Source organism: Salmo salar, chromosome ssa03 (genome assembly GCF_905237065.1).
Source record: "Salmo salar chromosome ssa03, Ssal_v3.1, whole genome shotgun sequence".
NCBI classification, from domain to species: domain Eukaryota; kingdom Metazoa; phylum Chordata; class Actinopteri; order Salmoniformes; family Salmonidae; genus Salmo; species Salmo salar.
The window spans coordinates 41,548,604-41,570,964 of NC_059444.1; the positions used below are offsets into that span (position 1 = coordinate 41,548,604).

A 22,361-nucleotide genomic window follows, 5' to 3' on the forward strand; every position below is an offset into this window, starting at 1 on the left:
CGATATGCACAAAAATCTTATTTCTCTTAACTTTTGTGCACAAATTTGTTTACATCCTTGTTAGTGAGCGTATCTCCTTTGCCAATATATGTCACACCTGTAAGGTGGATGGATTATCAAGAAGCTGATTAAACAGTATGATCATTACACAGGTGCACCTTGTACTGGGGACAATAAAAGGCCACTCTAACATGTGCACAACACAAAATGCTTTGTCACGCAACACAATGCCACATGTCTCATGTTTTGAGCAAATGTACAATTGGCATACTGAATGCAGGAATGTCCAACAGCTGTTGCCAGAGAACTGAATGTTAATTGATCTTCCATAAGCCACCACCAACGTTATTTTAGAAAATATGGCAGTACGTCCAACCGGCCTCACAACCGCAGACCACGTGTATGGCAGGCATAAGCTACGGACAACAAACACAAATGCATTTTATCAATGGCAATTTTAATGCACAAAGATGCGGTGACGAGATCCTGAGGCCCCTTGTCATGCAATTCATCCACCGCCATCACCTCATGTTTCAGCATGATAATGCATTGCTCCATGTCGCAAGGATCTGTACACAATTCCTGGAAGCTGAAAGTGTCCCAGTTCTTCCATGGTCAGCATACTCACCAGATATGTCACCATTGAGCATGTTTGGGATGCTCTTGATCGACGCGTACACAGTGTTTTCCAGTTCCCGCCGATATCCAGCAACTTCGCACAGCCACTAAAGAGGAGTGGGACAACATTCCACAGGCCACAATCAACGGCCTGAACAACTCTATGCGAAGGAGATGTGTTGCGCTGCATGAGGCAAATGGTGGTCACACCAGATACTGACTGGTTTTCTGATCCAAGCCACTACCTTTTTTTTAAGGTATCTGTGACCAACCGATACATATCTGTATTCCCATTCATGTGAAATCCATAGATTAGGGCCTCATTTATTTATTTAAATTGACTGATTTGCTTAGATGAATTGTAACTCAGCAAAAATCTTTGAAATTGTTGCATGTTGCATTTATATTTTTGTTCTGAATAAATCAAATCCAATTGTATTGGTCACATACACATTTTTAGTAGAGGTTATTGCAGTTGTAGCGAAATACTAGCTCCAACAGTGTAGTAGTATCTAACAATTTACTACAATAAAAACAAATCTAAAGGTAAAAAAATGGAATTAAGAAATATATAAATATTAGGACGAGTAATGTCAGAGTGGCATTGTCTAAAATACAGTAGATTAGAATACGGTATATACATATGAAATGAATAAAGAAGCATGTAAACATTATTAAAGTCACCAGTGATTCTATGTATATAGCGCAGCAGCCTCTAAGGTGCAGGGTTGAGTAACTGGGTGGTAGCTGGCTAGTAATGGCTATTTAACAGTCTGATGGCCTTGAGATAGAAGCTGTTTTTCAGTCTCTCGGTCCCAGCTTTGATGCACCTGTACTGAGCTCACCTTCTGGATGGTAGCGGGGTGTACAGGCTATGGCTCAGCTGGTTGATTACCTTTTTGGACGTCCTGTGATATTGGGTGCTGTAGGTGTCTTGGAGGGCAGGCAGTGTGCCCCTGGTGATGCATTTGGTAGTACGCATCACCCTCTGGAGAGCCCTGTGGTTGCGGGCGGTGCAGTTGCCATGCCAGGCAGTGATACAGGATGCTTTCAATTGTGCATCTGAAAAAGTTTGTGAGGTTCTTAGGGGCCAAGCCGAATTTCTTCAGCCTCCTTAGGTTGAAGAGGCGCTGTTACGCCTTCTTTGCCAAACTTGTCTCTGTGGGTAGACCATTTTTTAAGCTTTTACCTTCCCACTGCGGTCCCGTCGATGTGGATAGGGGAGTGCTGTTTCCTGAAGTCCACGATCAGCTCCTTCGTTTTGTTGAAGTTGAAGGAGAGGTTATTATCCTGGCACCACTCTGCCAGGGCCCCCACCTCCTCCCTTTAGACCAGTGCTTCTCAATTATTTTCTGTTACGCCCCCCTAGGAGGAAGTAAACATTTCGCGCCCCCCAACTCTCCGCCGCGACTGTAAATAGTATCATTTGTCTATAAAATTGTTAAGTACACCTCTGCATAACATTGTATCCTTATTAACATTAAAGAAAACAAAAAAAGAAAGAAATATAGATCAACTTACAACAAAGAAGAACTTTATTAACATTGTTTTTCAGTCTGTAACAGAAAAGACTTAAAGTGCATCAATTTGCCTGAAATTTAAAAAAAAATTCAAGCCTTGTTTAAACTGTAAACATTTTTTTACCATTTGATACTGAAAAATTAAATATAATCAATAAATAATAATAAATTCAAATTGATCCGCAACATTAACTCAGGAGCACAATATATGAAACACTTTGACCTATAAAACAAAAATGAATAAAACAATTTGTGCTGATTTTTTTAAATCAAAATGAGGAAGTCAGGATTAATGGCTACAATGACCACGTTTTGCAGAGCACAGCTTTTCGAAGCGGGGTTTGAAGCATGATACTGCAACTCTCAGCTCTTGCTCAATGTTTAGCTGGGACCTGTACTTGGTCTTCAGTGCAGCAACAGCAGAGAAGTCAGTCTCGCAAAGATAAGATGTTGCAAAAGGAAGAAGAATGCCCATGGCCCTCTGCCCTAAGAGTGGATACTGCCTCTCTACACTCAGCCAGAATTCACTCAGTGTCTGTGATGTGAACCTCAGTCTCAATGTGGAGTCAGACGTCATATCAATGAACTGGTCCTCCTCTGCAGAGCTGAAACCAGTTGGAGCTGGTGCATTTAAAGGATCTCTCACCCAGTCATTATTGGGAACTGTTTTCAGGGAAGTACTTTTAAAGAATCCCATCAGTGATGAAATATGCTCCTTAATATATGGAATCACTGAGGTGGCATCATAGTCAGTAGTGTCAACAAATTTATGCAGGTTCTCAAATGAATCAGTATTTCCTTCATCAAGTCACCTGCCCCACATTGCAAGCTTTCGAGTGAAAGAGCTGATCTTGTCTGTGACCTGAGGGAGGTGTTTCCCTTGAAGCTGTAGATTTAGTTCATTTAGCTTTCCAAATATGTCACTCAGGTAGCCAGTTTTGCCAGGAAGTTCTCATCACTACATTTTTCTGCGAGGTCATACTTGTGCTCCTGCTCCGAAAACATTCTTATCTGCTCTCTGAGCTCAAAAACTCGGGACAAGACTTTTCCTCGTGACAGCCACCTTGCTTCACTGTGAAACAGCACAGCTTGATGTTCAGCTCCCATCTCCTCACAGATAGCAGAGAAGACTCTTGTTTTTAGTGGTCTGGTCTTTATAAAATTGACTACACCTACTATGTCAGCCATAACCTCACTTAATTCAGAGGAAAGGTGCCTTGATGCCAGTGCTTCTCTGTGTATAACACATTGTGTCCACTCAGAATTAGGTGAGGCCTTCTTGATGAGTGCCCAAAGTCCTTTTCTCATCCCTGCCATGGTCTGTGCACCATCACTGCAAACACCAATGCAGTTCTCCCACTTTAGCCCATTCTCAGTCAGGAAGCAGTCCAGCATTTTGAATAGCTCTTCAGCTGTGGCTCTGTCTCTGACATATTTAAAAAAAAAAGTAGATCCTCACACAGGGAGTTTGTCATGTCAAAACGTACATAACCGATAAACAAACAGTCTTTGTTGCTGTCAGTTGCTTCATCGAACTGTAAGGCAAAACGTTTGTCTTTGAGTTTATCTACCGGCTGTTCTTTAACTTCTCTAGGGCCGGCGGGACGAAATCGTCCCACCTACGTAACAGCCAGTGGAATCCTGTGGCGCGTTATTCAAATACCTTAGAAATGCTATAACTTCAATTTCTTAAACATATTACTATTTTACACCATTTTAAAGACAAGACTCTCGTTAATCTAACCACACTGTCCGATTTCAAAAAGGCTTTACAACGAAAGCAAAACATTAGATTATGTCAGCAGAGTACCAAGCCAGAAATAATCAGACACCCATTTTTCAAGCTAGCATATAATGTCACAAAAACCCAGAAGACAGCTAAATGCAGCACTAACCTTTGATGATCTTCATCAGATGACACACCTAGGACATTATGTTATACAATACATGCATGTTTTGTTCAATCAAGTTCATATTTATATAAAAAAACAGCTTTTTACATTAGCATGTGACGTTCAGAACTAGCATACCACCCGCAAACTTCCGGTGAATTTACAAAAGATTTACTAAATTACTCACGATAAACATTCACAAAAAGCATAACAATTATTTTAAGAATTATAGATACAGAACTCCTCTATGCACTCGATATGTCCGATTTTAAAATAGCTTTTCGGTGAAAGCACATTTTGCAATATTCTCAGTAGATAGCCCGGCATCACAGGGCTAGCTATTTAGACACCCAGCAAGTTTAGCACTCACCAAAGTCAGATTTACTATTAGAAAAGTTTGATTACCTTTGGTGTTCTTCATCAGAATGCACTCCCAGGACTTCTACTTCAATAACAAATGTTGGTTTGGTCCCAAATAATCCATTGTTATATCCAAATAGCGGCGTTTTGTTTGTGCGTTCAAGACACAATCCGAAAGGGTAAATAAGGGTGACGAGCATGGCGCATTTCGTGACAAAAAAAATCTAAATATTCCATTACCGTACTTCGAAGCATGTCAACCGTTGTTTAAAATCAATTTTTATGCCATTTTTCTCGTAAAAAAGCGATAATATTCCGACCGGGAATCTGCGTTTAGGTAAAAAGAGGAAAGAAAATAAAGCACGGGGTCGACTCGTGCACGCGCCTAAGCCCATTGTCCTCTTATCGGCCACTTGCCAAAAGCGTAAATGTGTTTCAGCCTGGGGCTGCCTCGATATCATTCAGCTTTTTCCCAGGCTCTGAGAGCCTATGGGAGCCGTAGGAAGTGTCACGTTACAGCAAAGATCCTCAGTCTTCAATAAAAAGAGCCAAGATGAACAACAACTTGTCAGACAGGCCACTTCCTGTAAGGAATCTTCTCAGGTTTTTGCCTGCCATATGAGTTCTGTTATACTCACAGACACCATTCAAACAGTTTTAGAAACTTTAGGGTGTTTTCTATCCAAAGCCAATAATTATATGCATATTCTAGTTACTGGGCAGGAGTAGTAACCAGATTAAATCGGGTACGTTTTTTATCCGGCCGTGTAAATACTGCCCCCTAGCCCTAACAGGTTAATAATGTTTACATACTGCTTTACTCATCTCATATGTATATACTGTAATTCTATTCTACTGTATTTTAGACAATGCCACTCCGACCTTGCTCGTCCTAATATTTATATATTTCTTAATTCCATTCTTTTACTTTTAGATTTGTGTATTGTTGTGAATCGTTAGATGCTACTGCACTGTTGGAGCTAGGAACACAAGCATTTCGCAACACCCGCAATAACATCTGCTAAATATGTGTATGTGACTAATACAATTTTATTTGATCCCTACGGTGAATCATGGTGGTGGCAGCATCATGCTGGGGGATGTTTTACAGCGTCAGGGACTGGGAGACTGGTCAGGATCGAGGGAAAGATGAACGAAGCAAAGTACAGAGAGAGCCTTGATGAAAACCTGCTCCAGAGCGCTCAGGACTTCATACTGGGGCAAAGGTTCACCTTCCAACAGGACAACGATCCTAAGCACACAGCCAAGACAACGCGGGAGTGGCTTCGGGACAAGTCTCCGAATGTCCTTGAGTGGCCCAGCCAGAGCCTGTAACAAAAAGTGGAAAAAGTCAAGGGCTCTGAATACTTTATGAATGCACTGTACAGTGGGGGGGGGGGAAGTATTTGATCCCCTGCTGATTTTGTACATTTGCCCACTTACAAAGAAATGAAGAGTCTATCATTTTAATAGTAGGTTTATTTGAACAGTGAGAGACAGAATAACAACAAAAAAATCCAGAAAAACGCATGTCAAAAAATGTTATAAAATGATTTGCATTTTAATGAGGGAAATAAGTATTTGACCCCTCTGCAAAACATGACTTAGTACGTGGTGGCAAAACCCTTGTTGGCAATCACAGAGGTCAGATGTTTCTTGTAGTTGGCCACCAGGTTTGCACACATCTCAGGAGGGATTTTGTCCCACTCCTCTTTGCAGATCTTCTCCAAGTCATTAAGGTTTCGAGGCTGACGTTTGGCAACTCGAACCTTCAGCTCCCTCCACAGATTTTCTATGGGATTAAAGTCTGGAGACTGGCTAGGCCACTCCAAGACCTTAATGTGCTTCTTCTTGAGCCACTCCTTTGTTGCCTTGGCCGTGTGTTTTGGGTCATTGTCATGCTGGAATACCCATCCACGACCCATTTTCAATGCCCTGGCTGAGGGAAGGAGGTTCTCACCCAAGATTTGACGGTACATGGCCCCGTCCATCGTCCCTTTGAAGCGGTGAAGTTGTCCTTTCCCCTTAGCAGGAAAAACACCCCCAAAGCATAATGTTTCCACCTCCATGTTTGACGGTGGAGATGGTGTTCTTGGGGTCATAGGCAGCATTCCTCCTCCTCCAAACACGGCGAGTTGAGTTGATGTCAAAGAGCTCCATTTTGGTCTCATCTGACCACAACACTTTCACCAGTTGTCCTCTGAGTCATTCAGATGTTCATTGGCAGACTTCAGACGGGCCTGTATATGTATTCTTGCGGGCACTGCAGGATTTCAGTCCTTCACGGTGTAATGTGTTACCAATTGTTTTCTTGGTGACTATGGTCCCAGCTGCCTTGAGATCATTGACAAGATCCTCCCGTGTAGTTCTGGGCTGATTCCTCACCGTTCTCATGATCATTGCAACTCCATGAGGTGAGATCTTGCATGGCGCCTCAGGCCGAGGGATATTGACAGTTCTTTTGTTTCTTGCATTTGCAAATAATCGCACCAAATGTTGTCACCTTCTCACCAAGCTGCTTGGCGATGGTCTTGTAGCCCATTCCAGCCTTGTGTAGGTCTACAATCTTGTCCCTGACATCCTTGGAGAGCTCTTTGGTCTTGGCCATGGTGGAGAGTTTGGAATCTGATTGATTGATTGCTTCTGTGGACAGGTGTCTTTTTTACAGGTAACAAGCTGCGGTTAGGAGCACTCCCTTTAAGAGTGTGCTCCTAATCTCAGCTCGTTACCTGTATAAAAGACACCTGGGAGCCAGAAATCTTTCTGATTGAGGCGGTCAAATACTTATTTCCCTCATTAAAATGCAAATCAATTTATAACATTTTTGACATGCGTTTTTCTGGATATTTTTGTTGTTATTCTGTCTCTCACTGTTCAAATAAACCTACCATTAAAATTATAGACTGATCCTTTCTTTGTCAGTGGGCAAACGTACAAAATCAGTAGGGGATCAAATATCCCCCCCGTATATATTGTATGTGTTACTGTAATTAAGCGTTTATCATCCATAGTACACTTTAAACGAAATAAACCATTATCATCGTTGAATATTGGAGCGCTCTTTGCCATCTGCGCTTGATACCAGTTGGGGAACTTTGTGACTCACTGGACATAGCTAGCTAGCTAAGATTAGCTAGTGTCGCTGTGACTGTTAGCTAGCTACAGTAACTATGTTAACCGGGTGCTTTCTTGTCTAGTCTTAGCTAGACTACCAATGTTTTACAAACAAAAACACTAGCTACAGTTGAAGTCGGAAGTTTACATACACTTAGGTTGGAGTCATTAAAACTTGTTTTTCAACTCCATAAATGTATTGTTAACAAACTATAGTTTTGGCAAGTCGGTTAGGACATCTACTTTGTGCATGACACAAGTAATTTTTACTAGGATTGAATGTCAGGAATTGTGAAAAACTGAGTTTAAATTTATTTGGCTAAGGTGTATGTAAAGTTCCAACTTCAACTGTAGCTCAATTCACTACCTAATATCACAGCATAGACCCCAAAAGTATTGACTTAGCTAGCTACCTCTGCTCTAACAGTTGGCTTGGATAGCTAGCTGACGTTAACGGAGAAACTTTGAAAACAACCATGACCATTCAAGAATCTAAGCAAACCACAACGTCCAAACGAATTAGTGACTGCGACGAAATAGACTACTACAAATACAAAAGCTACAATTACGTATTTTGAACTTTTTGTTATCTTCTCTGGCTGGCCTCGACTGTTAACCAACTGAGTGAATCTAACACCAACCGTTGGAAAGACAGGCGCCGAGTCGGGCTCGAGCTGCAAAGCAGACGGCTCGAGCAGCAGAGGCAGCTGCTGCTGAATCTTGTGTTTTTGTTTTTGCTAGCTGTCTATTAAGGATACTTAAGCAAGCATTGATGTTGGCAATTGATGATACATGTATGATGTTCAGTGGCAACTCGTCATCACCCATATGTTTAGCAAAAAAAAAGTTGCATGTTATTTTGATATTAATATGTAATATGTGTCCCATATCAGTTTGCAAACAATGTAAAAAAAAAAAATATGTTAATAAAGCTGCATACAAACATTTGTCTCTTTTTTGCTCTTGAGTAAGGCAGCTCCAAAATGCAGGTTTCAGCCTAGCTCAGTGCTTTCTGTGATGGTGTGGGGCAGCCAGCGGAAAATACACATCGTAGGGGTTGGTAATGTTCTCTAGTTGCACCGTGATTGGCTCAGTGTTCTGTCACGCATGGGGACACTATTTCACTGCAAAATCTACAGGGAGAACTCCAAAATTCAAGCCCCTTGGGTGCTGCCATAGATTTACATTAGAAGTGCCCATCCAAGAAGGCTCAAGTTAATTGGTAAAATGACATCAAATCACATATCTACCGTAGCTTTGATTGGACTGATCATGTCAACATCATACTTTCAAAATCTTAGCAAGCAAGCTAGTCAAGCAGTCATCATCATGAATCAAGTCGACAATCTACTGGCAAACCCTTTTCCATCCTTGTCATATGAAGAGAAATTAGAGATAAAACGTATTGGTGCTCATCGGCCTTTGGACATAAACATTACACACGTTGGAAATCGCAAATTCAACAATGAGTGGTTTGGATGAAATTAGAGGCTAACTGCAAGCGTTGCAGAGGAATCACTATTTTGCTACCCCTGCCTGCTATTCGGTGGAGAGGGTGTGTGGTCCAAGTCTGGGATTAAGGATCTCTTTTCCAAGTTTAAAAGGATAAGCATTCACATGCAAAACCATTGGCCATAAAAGGTTGAATACATTGGCCATGCTGTCAATCCAGCATGACTTCTGCCGCGTTCAAAACAACTGGAAACTCGGAACTGGGAAATCTCAGACTTCAGTAAGTTCAAGACAACTGGGAAAAAAACGAGCTCAGACTGGGAAAATACGTTTTGAAAGGTCATCCAACTCGGAATTGCAAGTCAGGAACTCTCGCCTCTTTCTAGAGCTCTGACCTGAAGATCAGTGAAGTCATGATTCAACCTTGTTTTTATCTGAGTTCCCAGTTATCTTGAAAGCACCATAAATCCAGCGAATGCCAGACTTTGCCCACAAGATGGACCCCCACGCCACCTTCCTGTTCAAGTGAGCACAGCACAACAGTGAATCTAAAAATGTCTTGTATGCTGCTGCATAAATGATGTCATATGCCAGGGAGATATGTATACTGTAACTAAGAAAGTAATACTGGATGTTGTGTTGTAGCTGTTAGTAGCCCATCTGCATCACCCTAATAATTTTGTCCCTTTTTCCCTCATAACTTAGCCCACTGTTCTGACTTGGTGGTGCACATGTAGCCTATAGCCTGTTTTAGAGAAATGTAATCATTGAATATTGTAAGAGCTTTCATTGTCTGCTTATATGCCTCCTTTATTTATCTTACGGTTCTGACTTGGTGTACAGGGAGAATACTGTAAGAACGGCCCATGTTCTGAGTTCTGTCCTGTACATTTCAAAGGTGCTGAACAAATAGTTGACTATGTCCATCTTAGCTCGCTCATTAATGTCTTATTTGAAATTACGGATTGCATCTTATCCGCTCATCGTTACCATATGCCATAGTTTGTACATCTCAATTGTCAGTAAAAAAACACATTTGTTTTTAAGCAAGTCAGCCATGTTTTAAAAAATGCTGTAAATTAGTCTGAATGCACTGTTTCGCTGCCAGAGAAGGCTCTGTTGATAGCCAGGTGTAGCGGTGGTATGGATTCACTCCATGGTGATGAAAAGAAAGCTCTGCTGTTGGGACAGCTTTATGTAGGTCCTAGCAGTTTGTGGGCACCGTTTGTCACCGTTATAGTGCAATGAATGTATTGTTTAGTGTTGTGTGTAGTGGCTTTGCTGGCATGCATTAAAAATATATATGTTGAGATTGCCTCACCAAGATGTACATGCTAACATCGCCACTGGTAGCAACCTAACCATTATGAAACTTATAATTGATCAAATAAACCTTATATGTAGCAAATTAGCAATTACATGTTTTGTTGACCAAATTCGACACTCATTAACCTCTATACAAAGATTTCTCACTTCGTGGTCTTATTTTCGAGGACAGATTTTGGGCAGAGTAACCCTCCAGCTTTGCCTCTTTCTCTGGTTGCGTTAAACTATTTAACGAACGGCTCCCAGAATGCTTTGAGAAGGTAGGATAACATAAAGAATGATAGAGGCTTCTAGTTGCCAAAAAGGATATGTTAGCATGGGCAGCGCCAATGAGGGCTTTCACCGATTTAATGTAGTCAACTCGGTGGGACTTGCAACTTCATTGGCTGAACTCTCCTGGTGACCCTGTTGGACTCATGTCCAACCAGGTAATCAGGAAGGATCCGCCAATCGTGAAGAAGAAAATTGACTACTTAAAAATTGAGATATCCTCAATGGTCTAACACAGGCTGTCACAGACGCGATAAAGGCACAGATACAAAGAGTCCTCTATCTATCTCTATGGTGGAAATGGCACAGGCTCGTTCATGCAAACGCTGTCGATGCTATCCGGGATCCTTAGCAGCTGATACAAAGTAACAACATTTTTACTACAGTTTGCGCTGGAATTAGTTCGAGGGTGGGGTAAGAATTATCGAGACTATCGGGTTGATGTCGTATTTTATAGTTTTATTTCACGGGGAAATGAAATACTTCTTGTTGACTTAGTCAGGTCAGGTGTTACAGCCTATGTGGACCAGGCAAATGACTGTTGCTAGGTTGGTTGGTCGCCATAAAAACGTTAAATTGTAATGATCCCAGTCATTTTAATTTGAATTAACTTTTCGAAAATACTCCTGACATGTATTTGACATACTGAAATGAAATGCTTTACAAACATATGCCTTGTAGCCTTCAAACTTAAATTCATACTTCAATGCAATATTTGCTCAAAATAAGCTGTTGAATGTAATTCAAGTCACTTGGATGTTGTCTGTTGTCAAACTAAGATTTTGAATATCCATCTCTCCAAGACATCAAAGCATAAACGTTAACAGACAGCCACTTGTACTAATTTCTCTACACATTTCTCTCCACTACTGAAATTAACACCTGCCATTCACACTCGTGACTATTCCCTGTTAGGGAGTGAAGAGGTTCTAAACCTCAGTGGCTGTGTTGAATACAGTACATTACATTAGAAAGACAGATCATAATGGACCCTGTTAGATCTGACAGGTGTCACCATCACCTCTCAGATAGAAACTAAACATGGGACACTGTTGAGCAAGCTACCTAGATGGTGTGTGTGTGTGTGTGTGTGTGTGTGTGTGTGTGTGTGTGTGTGTGTGTGTGTGTGTGTGTGTGTGTGTGTGTGTGTGTGAGGGGAAAAGCCCCAGGCAGGGTGTGTGTGTGAGGGGGGAAAAGCCCCCGGCCATACCAGGCCAGCCATTAGTGAGGCTGTATTCTGTATTTTTCAGTTTGTCCATGAAGAACCCCTGATGGGAGTAGGTCACATGATTATAAGTAGGCCTAGCTAGCTGTGCTGGAGCTCACACACACTCTCTCTCTCACACACACACCCCTCACATCATTTTTCCCCAACCCAAGGTTTTAGACTCTCGCCATGAGAATTCGTCTCCACAGTCCACACACACACGCACAGAGAGAGAGAGCAAAAGGGAGAGAAAGATACTGTAGCTATTTCCTGTTAATGAGTAAACAGTGTGTCAAGGCCCTTGCCCTGTGGACATGAAGGGAGCATGTTGGAACATTTGCTAGTGGCAGTGTACTGACTAATGTTTTACAGTCAGTCAGTGTTGTAGTGGAGTATAAATGCCATTTACGCACCTTTTTTATTTTGTATTATCGTTTACTGAATTTTTTCTGGGAAAATTCATTGAAAGTAGAGAAAGCGTTACTCTACTTACACTGCGTTCACCCGCCGGGATACTTGGCTGACCTGTATTTCACGCTCCACACCCCCTCTTGCCTCCTCCCCTTTCCTCCCAGGTCAGTATGGGGAAGTGTAAAACTTAAATTCCTAAATGGCAACCTATTCCCTATGTAGTGCATTACTTTTATGGGCCCTGATCAAAAGTAGGCACCACCAGTAGTGCCTCTTCTTGACTCTCTGTGTGTAGTGTACTGTAGGAGGAAGCTGTGTCCTGTCTGTGTACGTAACATTTGAGCCAGAGACTATAGAGACAGATGGGTATGTGAACTGTGTCTTTAGTACCCAGCTGTGTGAACTAAGCACACACATTCACACACACACATGCAGCCAGTGGGTTACTTTCCTCTATGGCACACACTCCTGTCTGTATGTTTTGGCCAGCCTTGGTGTCGCTAGGCTGTCGTGTGTGCGTGCGCGCGCTTTCACCCACCCAGTAGAGAGATATCATTGAGCTACAGTGGTTGGGCAAATAAGACCAAACTTGCTCTGAGGCCCATACATACTGATGGTGCACTGACATTTTACATGGGACATAACCCTTTCTCCATCCTTTTTAGCATGACATATGCTTATGAATGTTTTTTCATTAATATATTTATGCCTTATAAAGGATCTATGAAGGCTTCATTAAGTTGAAAGTATATTTTATGTCAATGCAATTTAGTTGACGGGGTCAGTTCACAACTGTGACCGTTAGGTCTATGCTATGATGCTAATGAACATCAATCAAGTTTGTAGGAGCATGTCAAATTGGTTCTCAAATTAAAGCTAAGAGACACATTTTTTTGAAGTTAAGGCAAATATACATGAAACAAAACAAATCCATCCTAAAAATGTGGAATAAGCAAAGGCTTTGATTTCTTGTCAAAGAAATGGAAAAGGGGTCTTAGAAAACATCTACAGTACCAGAAAAAGTCTTACGTTTTTAGAAATACATCAAAACACTGATGTTGAAGACCCCTGCCAAGTTATATTAACACTTTTATATTTAGTTTTGGAGAAATTGTTTGCCTCTTGTAAGTTTAAGAAATATTGCCTTGTGCCTCGAAATTCCGTTACCAAAAAAACACATCTTAAAGATATTTTTTAATCTCTCCCTCATGAAGAGGGAGGATAATGAACATACACAGAAGTAACAAGTAAAGGTAGACCTATCAATTAGTGTTTTTACTGATATCAATTTTATGTATTAATTAAGTGAAATTCCATTGCCAAATCAGTATCGGGATTTCTGAAAAATCGGTAACGGAATTTCTGCAATTGAATTTGCTACAATGGGAAATCATAGTTGTCACAAACCACAGTTGGGTTCACACGTTTGGACAGCACAGTAGAGTACAATAAAGAAAAGTAGAGTATAGTTCAGTACAGTATACAGTAGAGCACACTGAGCTGAATTCACTAATTTATTGTGCTCTACTGTACTGAACTATACTTTACTGAACTCTACTGTACTGTACTGTGCTCTACTGTGCTGTACTTTGATGTCCAAACTTGCAGTGGTGGAAAAAGTACCCAATTGTCATACTTGAGTATAAGTAAATGTACCTTAATAGAAAATGACTCAAGTAAAAGTAAAAATTACCCAGTAAAATACGACTTCAATAAAAGTATTTGGTTTTAAATATACTTAAGTATCAAAAGTATAAATCATTTCAAATTCCTTACATAAAGTAAACCAGATGGCACCATTTTCTTGTTTTTTAGCCAGGGGAACACTCCAACACTCAGACATAATTTACAGATAGCCAGGGGCACACGCCCAACACTCAGACATAATTCACAAACGAAGCATGTGTGTTTAGTGAGTCCGCCAGATCAGAGGCAGTAGGGATGACCAGGGATGTTCTCTTGATAAGTCTGTGGTTGTCAGGGAAATGTATGGAGTAAAAAGTATATCATTTTCTTTAGGAATATAGTGAAGTAAAAGTTACCCCCCAAAACTACTTAAGTAGTACTTTAAAGTATTTTTACTTAAGTACTTTACACCACTGCAAACTTGTGAAACATAGACGACTAGGATTACTTCAGATTTGATTACCCCAATTCTGTTACTGGGTGTAAATCCTCTTCACTTACTGTATGTAGTTCAATAATCAAAAATGCTTTTTTTCAAAGTCAATGTATCATGCCATAGCTGATACCCCATTCTTTCTGCAGACATCGTGGAATCCTAATTCGGAAAACGTGGACACAAAAAACTGAGGGAGATTTTACTGAAATTCAGTATAAATTGGTAAAAGGATTCATTGTGCATAGAGTTGTATGGGTTGTTAAACTTTGAAATCAATGTTTTTTGTTTGGCGTACTTTTTAATAAAAAAATCAGTCTTGGCGCATGTTCGTTATCAAGGAATTGCCCCCTGCTGTCTTGTGTTGTGTGAATTCTCCCTCTCCGTCCCTCGCCCCTGCCATGTGTGTTGTCAGTGAGCTCGTCTGACTAGGGCTGTGGTGCTGTAATTGTGTCAAACCAGCTTTCTTTCCTTTCCACACCACAGGCTTTGTTTCTGTTCTGTAATAGAAAATAGTCTTTGTCAGGATTCAACACTATCTAATCCTCTCTTCCTGTCTGGGGTATTTTCTATACAGGCTTTTGATCGTTTCAAGGAACAGTATAAATAGTCTAGAATGTCATTGTGTGCTCTAGCCTTAAGATTTCCCTTCACTGGAACTATGGGGCCTTGAAAACAGCCCCAGAGCTACTCCTCCTCCACCAAACTTTACAGTTGACACTATGCATTCGGGCAGGTAGCGTTCTCCTGGCATCCGCCAAACCCAGATTTCTCCGTCGGACTGCCAGATGGTGAAGCGTGATTCATCACTCCAGAGAACGCGTTTCCACTGCTCCACAGTAAAATGGTGGCGAGCTTTACACCACTCCAGCCGACGCTTGGCATTGCGCATGGTGATCTTAGGCTTGTGTGCGGCTGCTTGGCCATGAAAACCCATTTCTTGAAGTTCCCGACGAACAGTTATTGTGCTGACGTTGCTTCCAGAATCATTTTGGAACCCGGTAGTGAGTGTTGCAAGCACTACACGCTTCAAGCATTCGGCGGTCCTGTTCTGTGAGCTTGTGTGGCCTACCACTTTGCGGCTGAGCCGTTGTTGCTCCTTGATGTTTCCACTTCAAAATAACAGCACTTACAGTTGACCGGGGCAGCTCTAGCATGGCAGAAATTTGACAAACTGTCTTGTTGGAAATGTTGCATCCTATGACAGTGCCATGTTGAAAGTCACTGTGCTATTCAGTATGGGCAATTCTACTGCCAATGTTTGTCTATGGAGATTGCATGGCGGTGTGCCAGATTTTATACACCTGTCAGCAACGGGTGTGGCTGAAATAGCCGAATCCACTAATTTGAAGGGGTGTCCACATATTTTTTTTGTGTGTATCTAATCTAAAATCAGTTTCAACATCTAAAATTATAGTAGGCCACAACAAACAAAACACTGTCTTTACATGAAACCAAACTTCCAGGACCGTATGCGGTATTGTGACCTGGCCAGGTTATTTCTCATTAGCTTTACAAATTAGCAATTAAATAACAAAACACAATGTAATACAAATGCAATCTCTCTCCTCACTCCATCCAGCAGTCCTGTATACAGGTTCCATCCCCCAGGCTCCCATGGCCTCCCCATGGCCTTGGTCCCATCATCCTGACCTTTAACCCCCACATACTGTAACACATGGATGACCTGGATACTCTCAGAGGACTTTCTCCTCGACCCCCTCCTCCTGAGGACTCTGTGTCCCTCTCCTCATCCAGCACCAGCATCATCAACTTAGAAGGTACAGGATCAGGGAGTCAGCTACACTACAGTAGTTGCAGTAGTTTGTCCTGTATGTGTTATTGTACCTGTCTTATGTTTGTTGTGTGTTATTGTGACACTTTGTTTTGTGTGTGTCTAGATGTCCATTAAGCTGTGTGTGTGTGTGTGTGTGTTTATTGTGTGTGTGTAGATGGCCACTACAGTGCCCTGCTAGCAGAGTTGGAGGCTGATGCTCAGGACCTAGAGGGAGAGTCCTGGAGTGTCTCTGTGGACCAGCAGTACATAAAGAGATTACACAAAGACGCTATAAAGAGACAAGATGTCATCTATGGTAAGACTATAGCTGGGGTAGCTGATCTTATCCTTAAAGAACTGGTTTGGGTGGTGATGATGATAACCATTGCTACAATTATGTTGTTGATGACTTCTTTATAACAGTAATAATGATGACGATGGGTAGTAACTTTATAACCGTAATAATGATGATGCTGTATTTGTGTGTGTGTGTGTCAGAGTTGATCCAGACAGAGGTGTACCACATGCGGACCTTGAAGCTGCTGCTGAGTGTGTACCAGTATGAGCTGAGACACAACCTACAGATGGAGGAGACTATGCTGGACAGGATGTTCCCTCAGGTAACACGCACACTGAGAGATGGGGAGAGAGAGAGATCTGAGACAGAGCCTACAGATGAAGGAGCATAAGCTGGACAGGATGTTCCCTCCGGTGACTCCATCTCCTGCTTAAAACCAATAGGTGTGTATTACATGTACAGTAATAATTTCCTTTACTCTTCCATCAGATGGACAGCCTGCTGCACATCCACCAACACTTCCTGTGGTGTCTTAGAGACTGCCGCGACGTACAGAATCACTACACAGTCACACAGCTGGGAGCTATACTCATCAACCAGGTAGGAACCATTACACAGACAGGTAGGAACCATTACACAGTCGCACAGTTGGGAGACATACTCATCAACCAGGTAGAAACTGTCACACAACAGACAGGTATGTTACACAAACAGGTAGAAACCAGTAATTACACTGTTACACAGACAGGTAGGAACCATTACACAGTCATACAGACCAGGGGAAAACGACTGCCCCCTCTCATTTAAGCCATTGAAGTTGAAGGCCGACTGCGGTACTACAGGCATTGTTAGCAAAAAACATGATCCCCCATTTAAGTGAATGGATAAAATGGCAATCTTCGTACAAATCAAAGTACCAATAATTGCTTCTAATACACCAGATGTTTATTTTTGAACCAATTATTTTAAAATCGCACACAGAAGAAGTTATTTTTGTTGATTTTGTTAATTTTGTTGCTAATGGCAGCCTGCAGTACCCAGGTCCACCTTCATCTTGAGTTAATGAATGTGAAGGGGCAGCACTGAGCTAGCCTGCAACTTCACTTCCTGGAGTAGCTCAAACTGCGCATGTTGTCTCCATGAGACACCGTCTTAACCGACTTCATTTGGCTTCAATGCGCTATTGAGTATTCACATAGGAATGAGTGGTTTCACGTGATCGATGGCTTGGTCCATTCATATATATACAGTCATTGAAACAGACATGTATGAACCATTACACTGTAACACAAACAGGTAGGAGCCATTACACTGTCACACAGCTGGGAGATATACTGATCAACTAGGTAGCCCCCCTCTCTCTCTTTGATTCTGAGAAAGCATTCTCAAGAAATTATGACTCTCTGTACTATCCCTTTGTCATATATTGAGTCATACCTGATGTTTGCTTGTTCATTGTTGTTTACCTGATCATTATCATGATGATGTGGTGGTGTAGTTTTCAGGTGAGATGGGAGAGAGGATGAAGGAGAGCTATGGAGACTGCTGCAGTCACCACACAGATGCTGTCAGCTTCTACAAAGAACAGCTACAGAACAACAAGTTCCAGAACTTGATTAAGAAAATCAGTCGGTTGTCCATCGTGCGGCAGTTAGGAGTCCCAGAATGTATTCTGTTGGTGACTCAGCGGCTCACAAAGTACCCCTTTCTGGTCGAACACATTCTACAGAACACTGATGGTAACTAACAGACTCAGTTAGGTAACTGAATGCCTTTAAGGTGGGCTCAGCTGGGCTAGGATGCATATCTCTTTGCACTATCAGCCCCCAGGCCCAGCATGCTTGATAACCACGCTGTTCACAAGTGAAATTTGATTTTACTTCCTGAATTGACTGAATTGAATTGGAATGAACCCAAACCCAATCCTCTACTCTCATCCCATCTTCTCTCATCAGCTGACAGTGAGGAGCACGATGCCCTGGCCCAAGCCCTGGTTCTGATCAGAGAGACAATCTCTGCTGTGGACTCTCAAGTCCATGACTATGAGAGGGCCTCTAGGTTGAGAGACATAGGCAGCAGTTTGGAATCTCATTCCCACAGCAGGCTGAAGGACGGAAGGGTGTTCAAGAGAGAGGACCTGGCAGTGGGGTCCAGAACCCTGCTCCATGAGGGGACTGTCAACTGGCAGGCAGCCAATGAATGGCTGAAAGGTGATTTAAAAGAAATACAGTCAGATCCAAAATTATTGGCATCCTTGCTAAAGATCAGCAAAAAAACGGTATCAAATAAATAATACACATACTGAGCTATATTGTATGCAAAAACAATTTTTTACATGTAACATTTTTCTCTCAGAAAGATTGGGGTCAAAATTATTAGCACCCCTGTTTTCGGAATCTTTCCAGATCCTTGATATCCTTCATCTGCGCTTATGGACTGCCCAACCACAGGTTTTCACCGTGATTCAAGTCCGGAGACTGAGATGGCCAATGCAAAATATTGATTTTGTTGTCAATTAACCAATTATTTGGGGTTATTGTCCTGCTGGAAGATCTGCTTTCGGCCAAATTTCAGCCTCCTGGCAGAGGCAACCAGGTTTTTGGCTAAAATGTCCTGGTACTGGGTAAAGTTCATGAGTTGACCTTAAAGATATTCTCTGGTACTTTTGTATACTTTTTAGCCAGTAGTTCTGAAAGTAGCGTCCGCGAGCCAAAAAATTGCTTACTATGTCACAAATGTACAGTTACAGTCGTGGCCAAAAGTTTTGAGAATGACACAAATATAAATTTTCACAAAGTCTGCTGCCTCAGTTTGTATGATAGCAATTTGCATATACTCCAGAATGTTATGAAGAGTGATCAGATGAATTGCAATTCATTGCAAAGTCCCTCTTTGCCATGCAAATGAACTGAATCCCCCAAAAACATTTCCACTGCATTTCAGCCCTGCCACAAAAGGACCAGCTGACATCATGTCGGTGATTCTCTCATTAACACAGGTGTGAGTGTTGACGAGGACAAGGCTAGAGATCACTCGGTCATGCTGATTTGAGTTTGAATAACAGACTGGAAGCTTCAAAAGGAGGGTGGTGCTTGGAATCATTGTTCTTCTGTCAACCATGGTTACCTACAAGGAAACACGTGCCGTCATCATTGCTTTGCACAAAAAGGGCTTCACAGGAAAAGATATTGCTGCCAGTAAGATTGCACCTAAATCAACCATTTATCGGATCACCAAGAACTTAAAGGAGAGCGGTTCAATTGTGGTGAAGAAGGCTTCAGGGCGCCCAAGAAAGTCTAGCAAGCGCCAGGACCGTCTCCTAAAGTTGATTCAGCTGCGGGATCGGGGCACCACCAGTACAGAGCTTGCTCAGGAATGGCAGCAGGCAGGTGTGAGTGCATCTGCACGCACAGTGAGGTGAAGACTTTTGGAGGATGGCCTGGTGTCAAGAAGGGCAGCAAAGAAGCCACTTCTCTCCAGGAAAAACATCAGGGACAGACTGATATTCTGCAAAAGGTACAGGGATTGGACTGCTGAGGACTGGGGTAAAGTCATTTTCTCTGAATCCCCTTTCCGATTGTTTGGGGCATCTGGAAAAAAGCTTGTCCGGAGAAGACAAGGTGAGCGCTACCATCAGTCCTGTGTCATGCCAACAGTAAAGCATCCTGAGACCATTCATGTGTGGGTTTGCTTCTCAGCCAAGGGAGTGGGCTCACTCACAATTTTGCCTTAGAACACAGCCATGAATAAAGAATGGTACCAACACATCCTCCGAGAGTAACTTCTCCCAACCATCCAGGAACAGTTTGGTGACGAACAATGCCTTTTCCAGCATGGTGGAGCACCTTGCCATAAGGCAAAAGTGATAACTAAGTGGCTCAGGGAACAAAACATCGATATTTTGGGTCCATGGCCAGGAAACTCTCCAGACCTTAATCCCATTGAGAACTTGTGGTCAATCCTCAAGAGGTGGGTAGACAAACAAAAACCCACAAATTCTGACAAACTCCAAGCATTGATTATGCAAGAATGGGCTGCCATCAGTCAGGATGTGGCCCAGAAGTTAATTGACAGCATGCCAGGGCGGATTGCAGAGGTCTTGAAAAAGAAGGGTCAACACTGCAAATATTGACTCTTTGCATCAACTTCATGTAATTGTCAATAAAAGCCTTTGACACTTATGAAATGCTTGTAATTATACTTCAGTATTCCATAGTAACATCTGACAAAAATATCTAAAGACACTGAAGCAGCAAACTTTGTGGAAGTTAATATTTGTGTCATTCTCAAAACTTTTGGCCACGACTGTACGCTAGCATTTTGGATTTGAAATGACACAATGAAAACGAGGTTAAACTGCAGACTGTCAGCTTTAATTTGAAGGTATTTTCATCCAATTCGGGGGGACCGTTTAGAAATTACAGCACTTTTTGTACATTGTCCCCCCATTTTAGGGGACCAAAAGTATTGGGACATATTCACTTGTATGTGTATTAAAGTTGTAAAAAGTTACGCATTTAGTCCCATATTCATAGCACGCAATGACTACATCTAGCTTGTGACTCTACAAATTTGTTGGATGCATTTGCTGTTTGTTTTGGTTGTGTTTCTGTGTTTTGTTTTGTTTGTTTTTGTTGTGTTTGTGTTTTGTGCCCAATAGAAATGAATGATTCATAATGTATTGTCATTTTGGAGTCACTTTTATTGTAAATAAAAATAGAATATGTTTCTAAACACTCCTACATTAATGTGGGGTCTCCCATGATTACGGATCATCTTAAATGAAGTGTGAATAATGATGAGTGACAAAGTTACAGATGCACAAATATCATACCCCCTCAGAAATGCTAACCTCCCCTGTTATTGTAATGGTGAGAGGTTAGCATGTCTTGGGGGTATGATATAAAATGCTAACCTCCCCTGTTATTGTAATGGTGAGAGGTTAGCATGTCTTGGGGGTATGATATAAAATGCTAACCTCCCCTGTTATTGTAATGGTGAGAGGTTAGCATGTCTTGGGGGTATGATATAAAATGCTAACCTCCCCTGTTATTGTAATGGTGAGAGGTTAGCATGTCTTGGGGGTATGATATTTGTGCATCTGTAACTTTCTCACTCATCATTAATCACAATTCATTCAGGATTATCCATAATCATGGTAGCATCCACATTAATGTAGAAGTGTTTAGAAACATAATCTATTCTTATTTACAAAAAAGTGACTCCAAAATGACACACTACATTATGAATCATTAATTTCTATTGGGCATAATCTGAAACACAACCAAAACAAACAGCAAATGCATCCAACAAATGTGTAGAGTCACAAGCTAGATGTAGTCATTGTGTGCTATGAATATGGGACCAAATACTAAACGTTTTATTACTTTAATACACAGGAATTTGTCTCAATCCAGACAGAAAAGAGAAATAGGCTAAATAACATTTCAATTTAGAGCAATAAAGAAATTGAATAAATTAACTGAGCAAACCAGAAATCTTTCAATATATAAATTTAAACATTATTTTAAAACGATTTAAATATAATACATAGAAATGTTGTGGGACTATAGTAGATGAAGAATAAATATTTTTTAGATTGAGTATTTATTGGGTCATTATGTTAGTATATTATGTATGTTTGTAATAGTGTGTTATATGTGAAAATGTGTTCGTATTATAAATTGTATTTTAATGTTTAAGGACTCTTGGAAGATTAGTCCAAATGGGGACTAAAAGAGATTCAAATTAAAATCAAACCAATACTTTTGGTCCTCTAAAATGGGGGGACTATTTACAAAAGGTGCTGTAATTTCTAAACAGTTGACCCCATATGGATTTAAATCCCCTTAAATTAAAACTGACAGTCTACACTTTAACCCCATAGTCATTGTATAATTTCAAAGTGCTGGAGTACAGAGCTAAAACAATAACATATGTGTCACTGTCCCAATACTTTTGGAGCTCACTCTATGTGCACCTAGTCATTGCTCTCTC

At 41.3% G+C, this 22,361-nt stretch overlaps 1 protein-coding gene across 7 annotated transcripts in view; it reads left to right on the top strand.

Annotated features, from left to right (window-relative positions):
* Positions 1 to 10,731: 10,731 nt before the first annotated feature.
* LOC106600508 (rho guanine nucleotide exchange factor 18) overlaps positions 10,732 to 22,361 on the top strand; it is a 29,234-nt gene continuing 17,604 nt past the window's right edge. Inside the window, exons 1-7 of one of the 7 annotated variants that reach the window (XM_014191915.2) lie at positions 10,732 to 10,966; positions 15,875 to 16,070; positions 16,242 to 16,382; positions 16,565 to 16,686; positions 16,854 to 16,964; positions 17,863 to 18,103; positions 18,320 to 18,574. In XM_014191915.2, the coding sequence (XP_014047390.1) occupies positions 15,968 to 16,070; positions 16,242 to 16,382; positions 16,565 to 16,686; positions 16,854 to 16,964; positions 17,863 to 18,103; positions 18,320 to 18,574 (973 nt within the window). In that variant the 5' untranslated portion in view covers positions 10,732 to 10,966; positions 15,875 to 15,967. Of the gene's footprint in view, positions 11,101 to 11,772; positions 12,335 to 15,871; positions 16,071 to 16,241; positions 16,383 to 16,564; positions 16,687 to 16,853; positions 16,965 to 17,862; positions 18,104 to 18,319; positions 18,575 to 22,361 lie in introns of those variants that run through there. The other 6 variants (XM_014191914.2, XM_014191916.2, XM_045714852.1 and 3 more) reach the window with 6 other exon arrangements.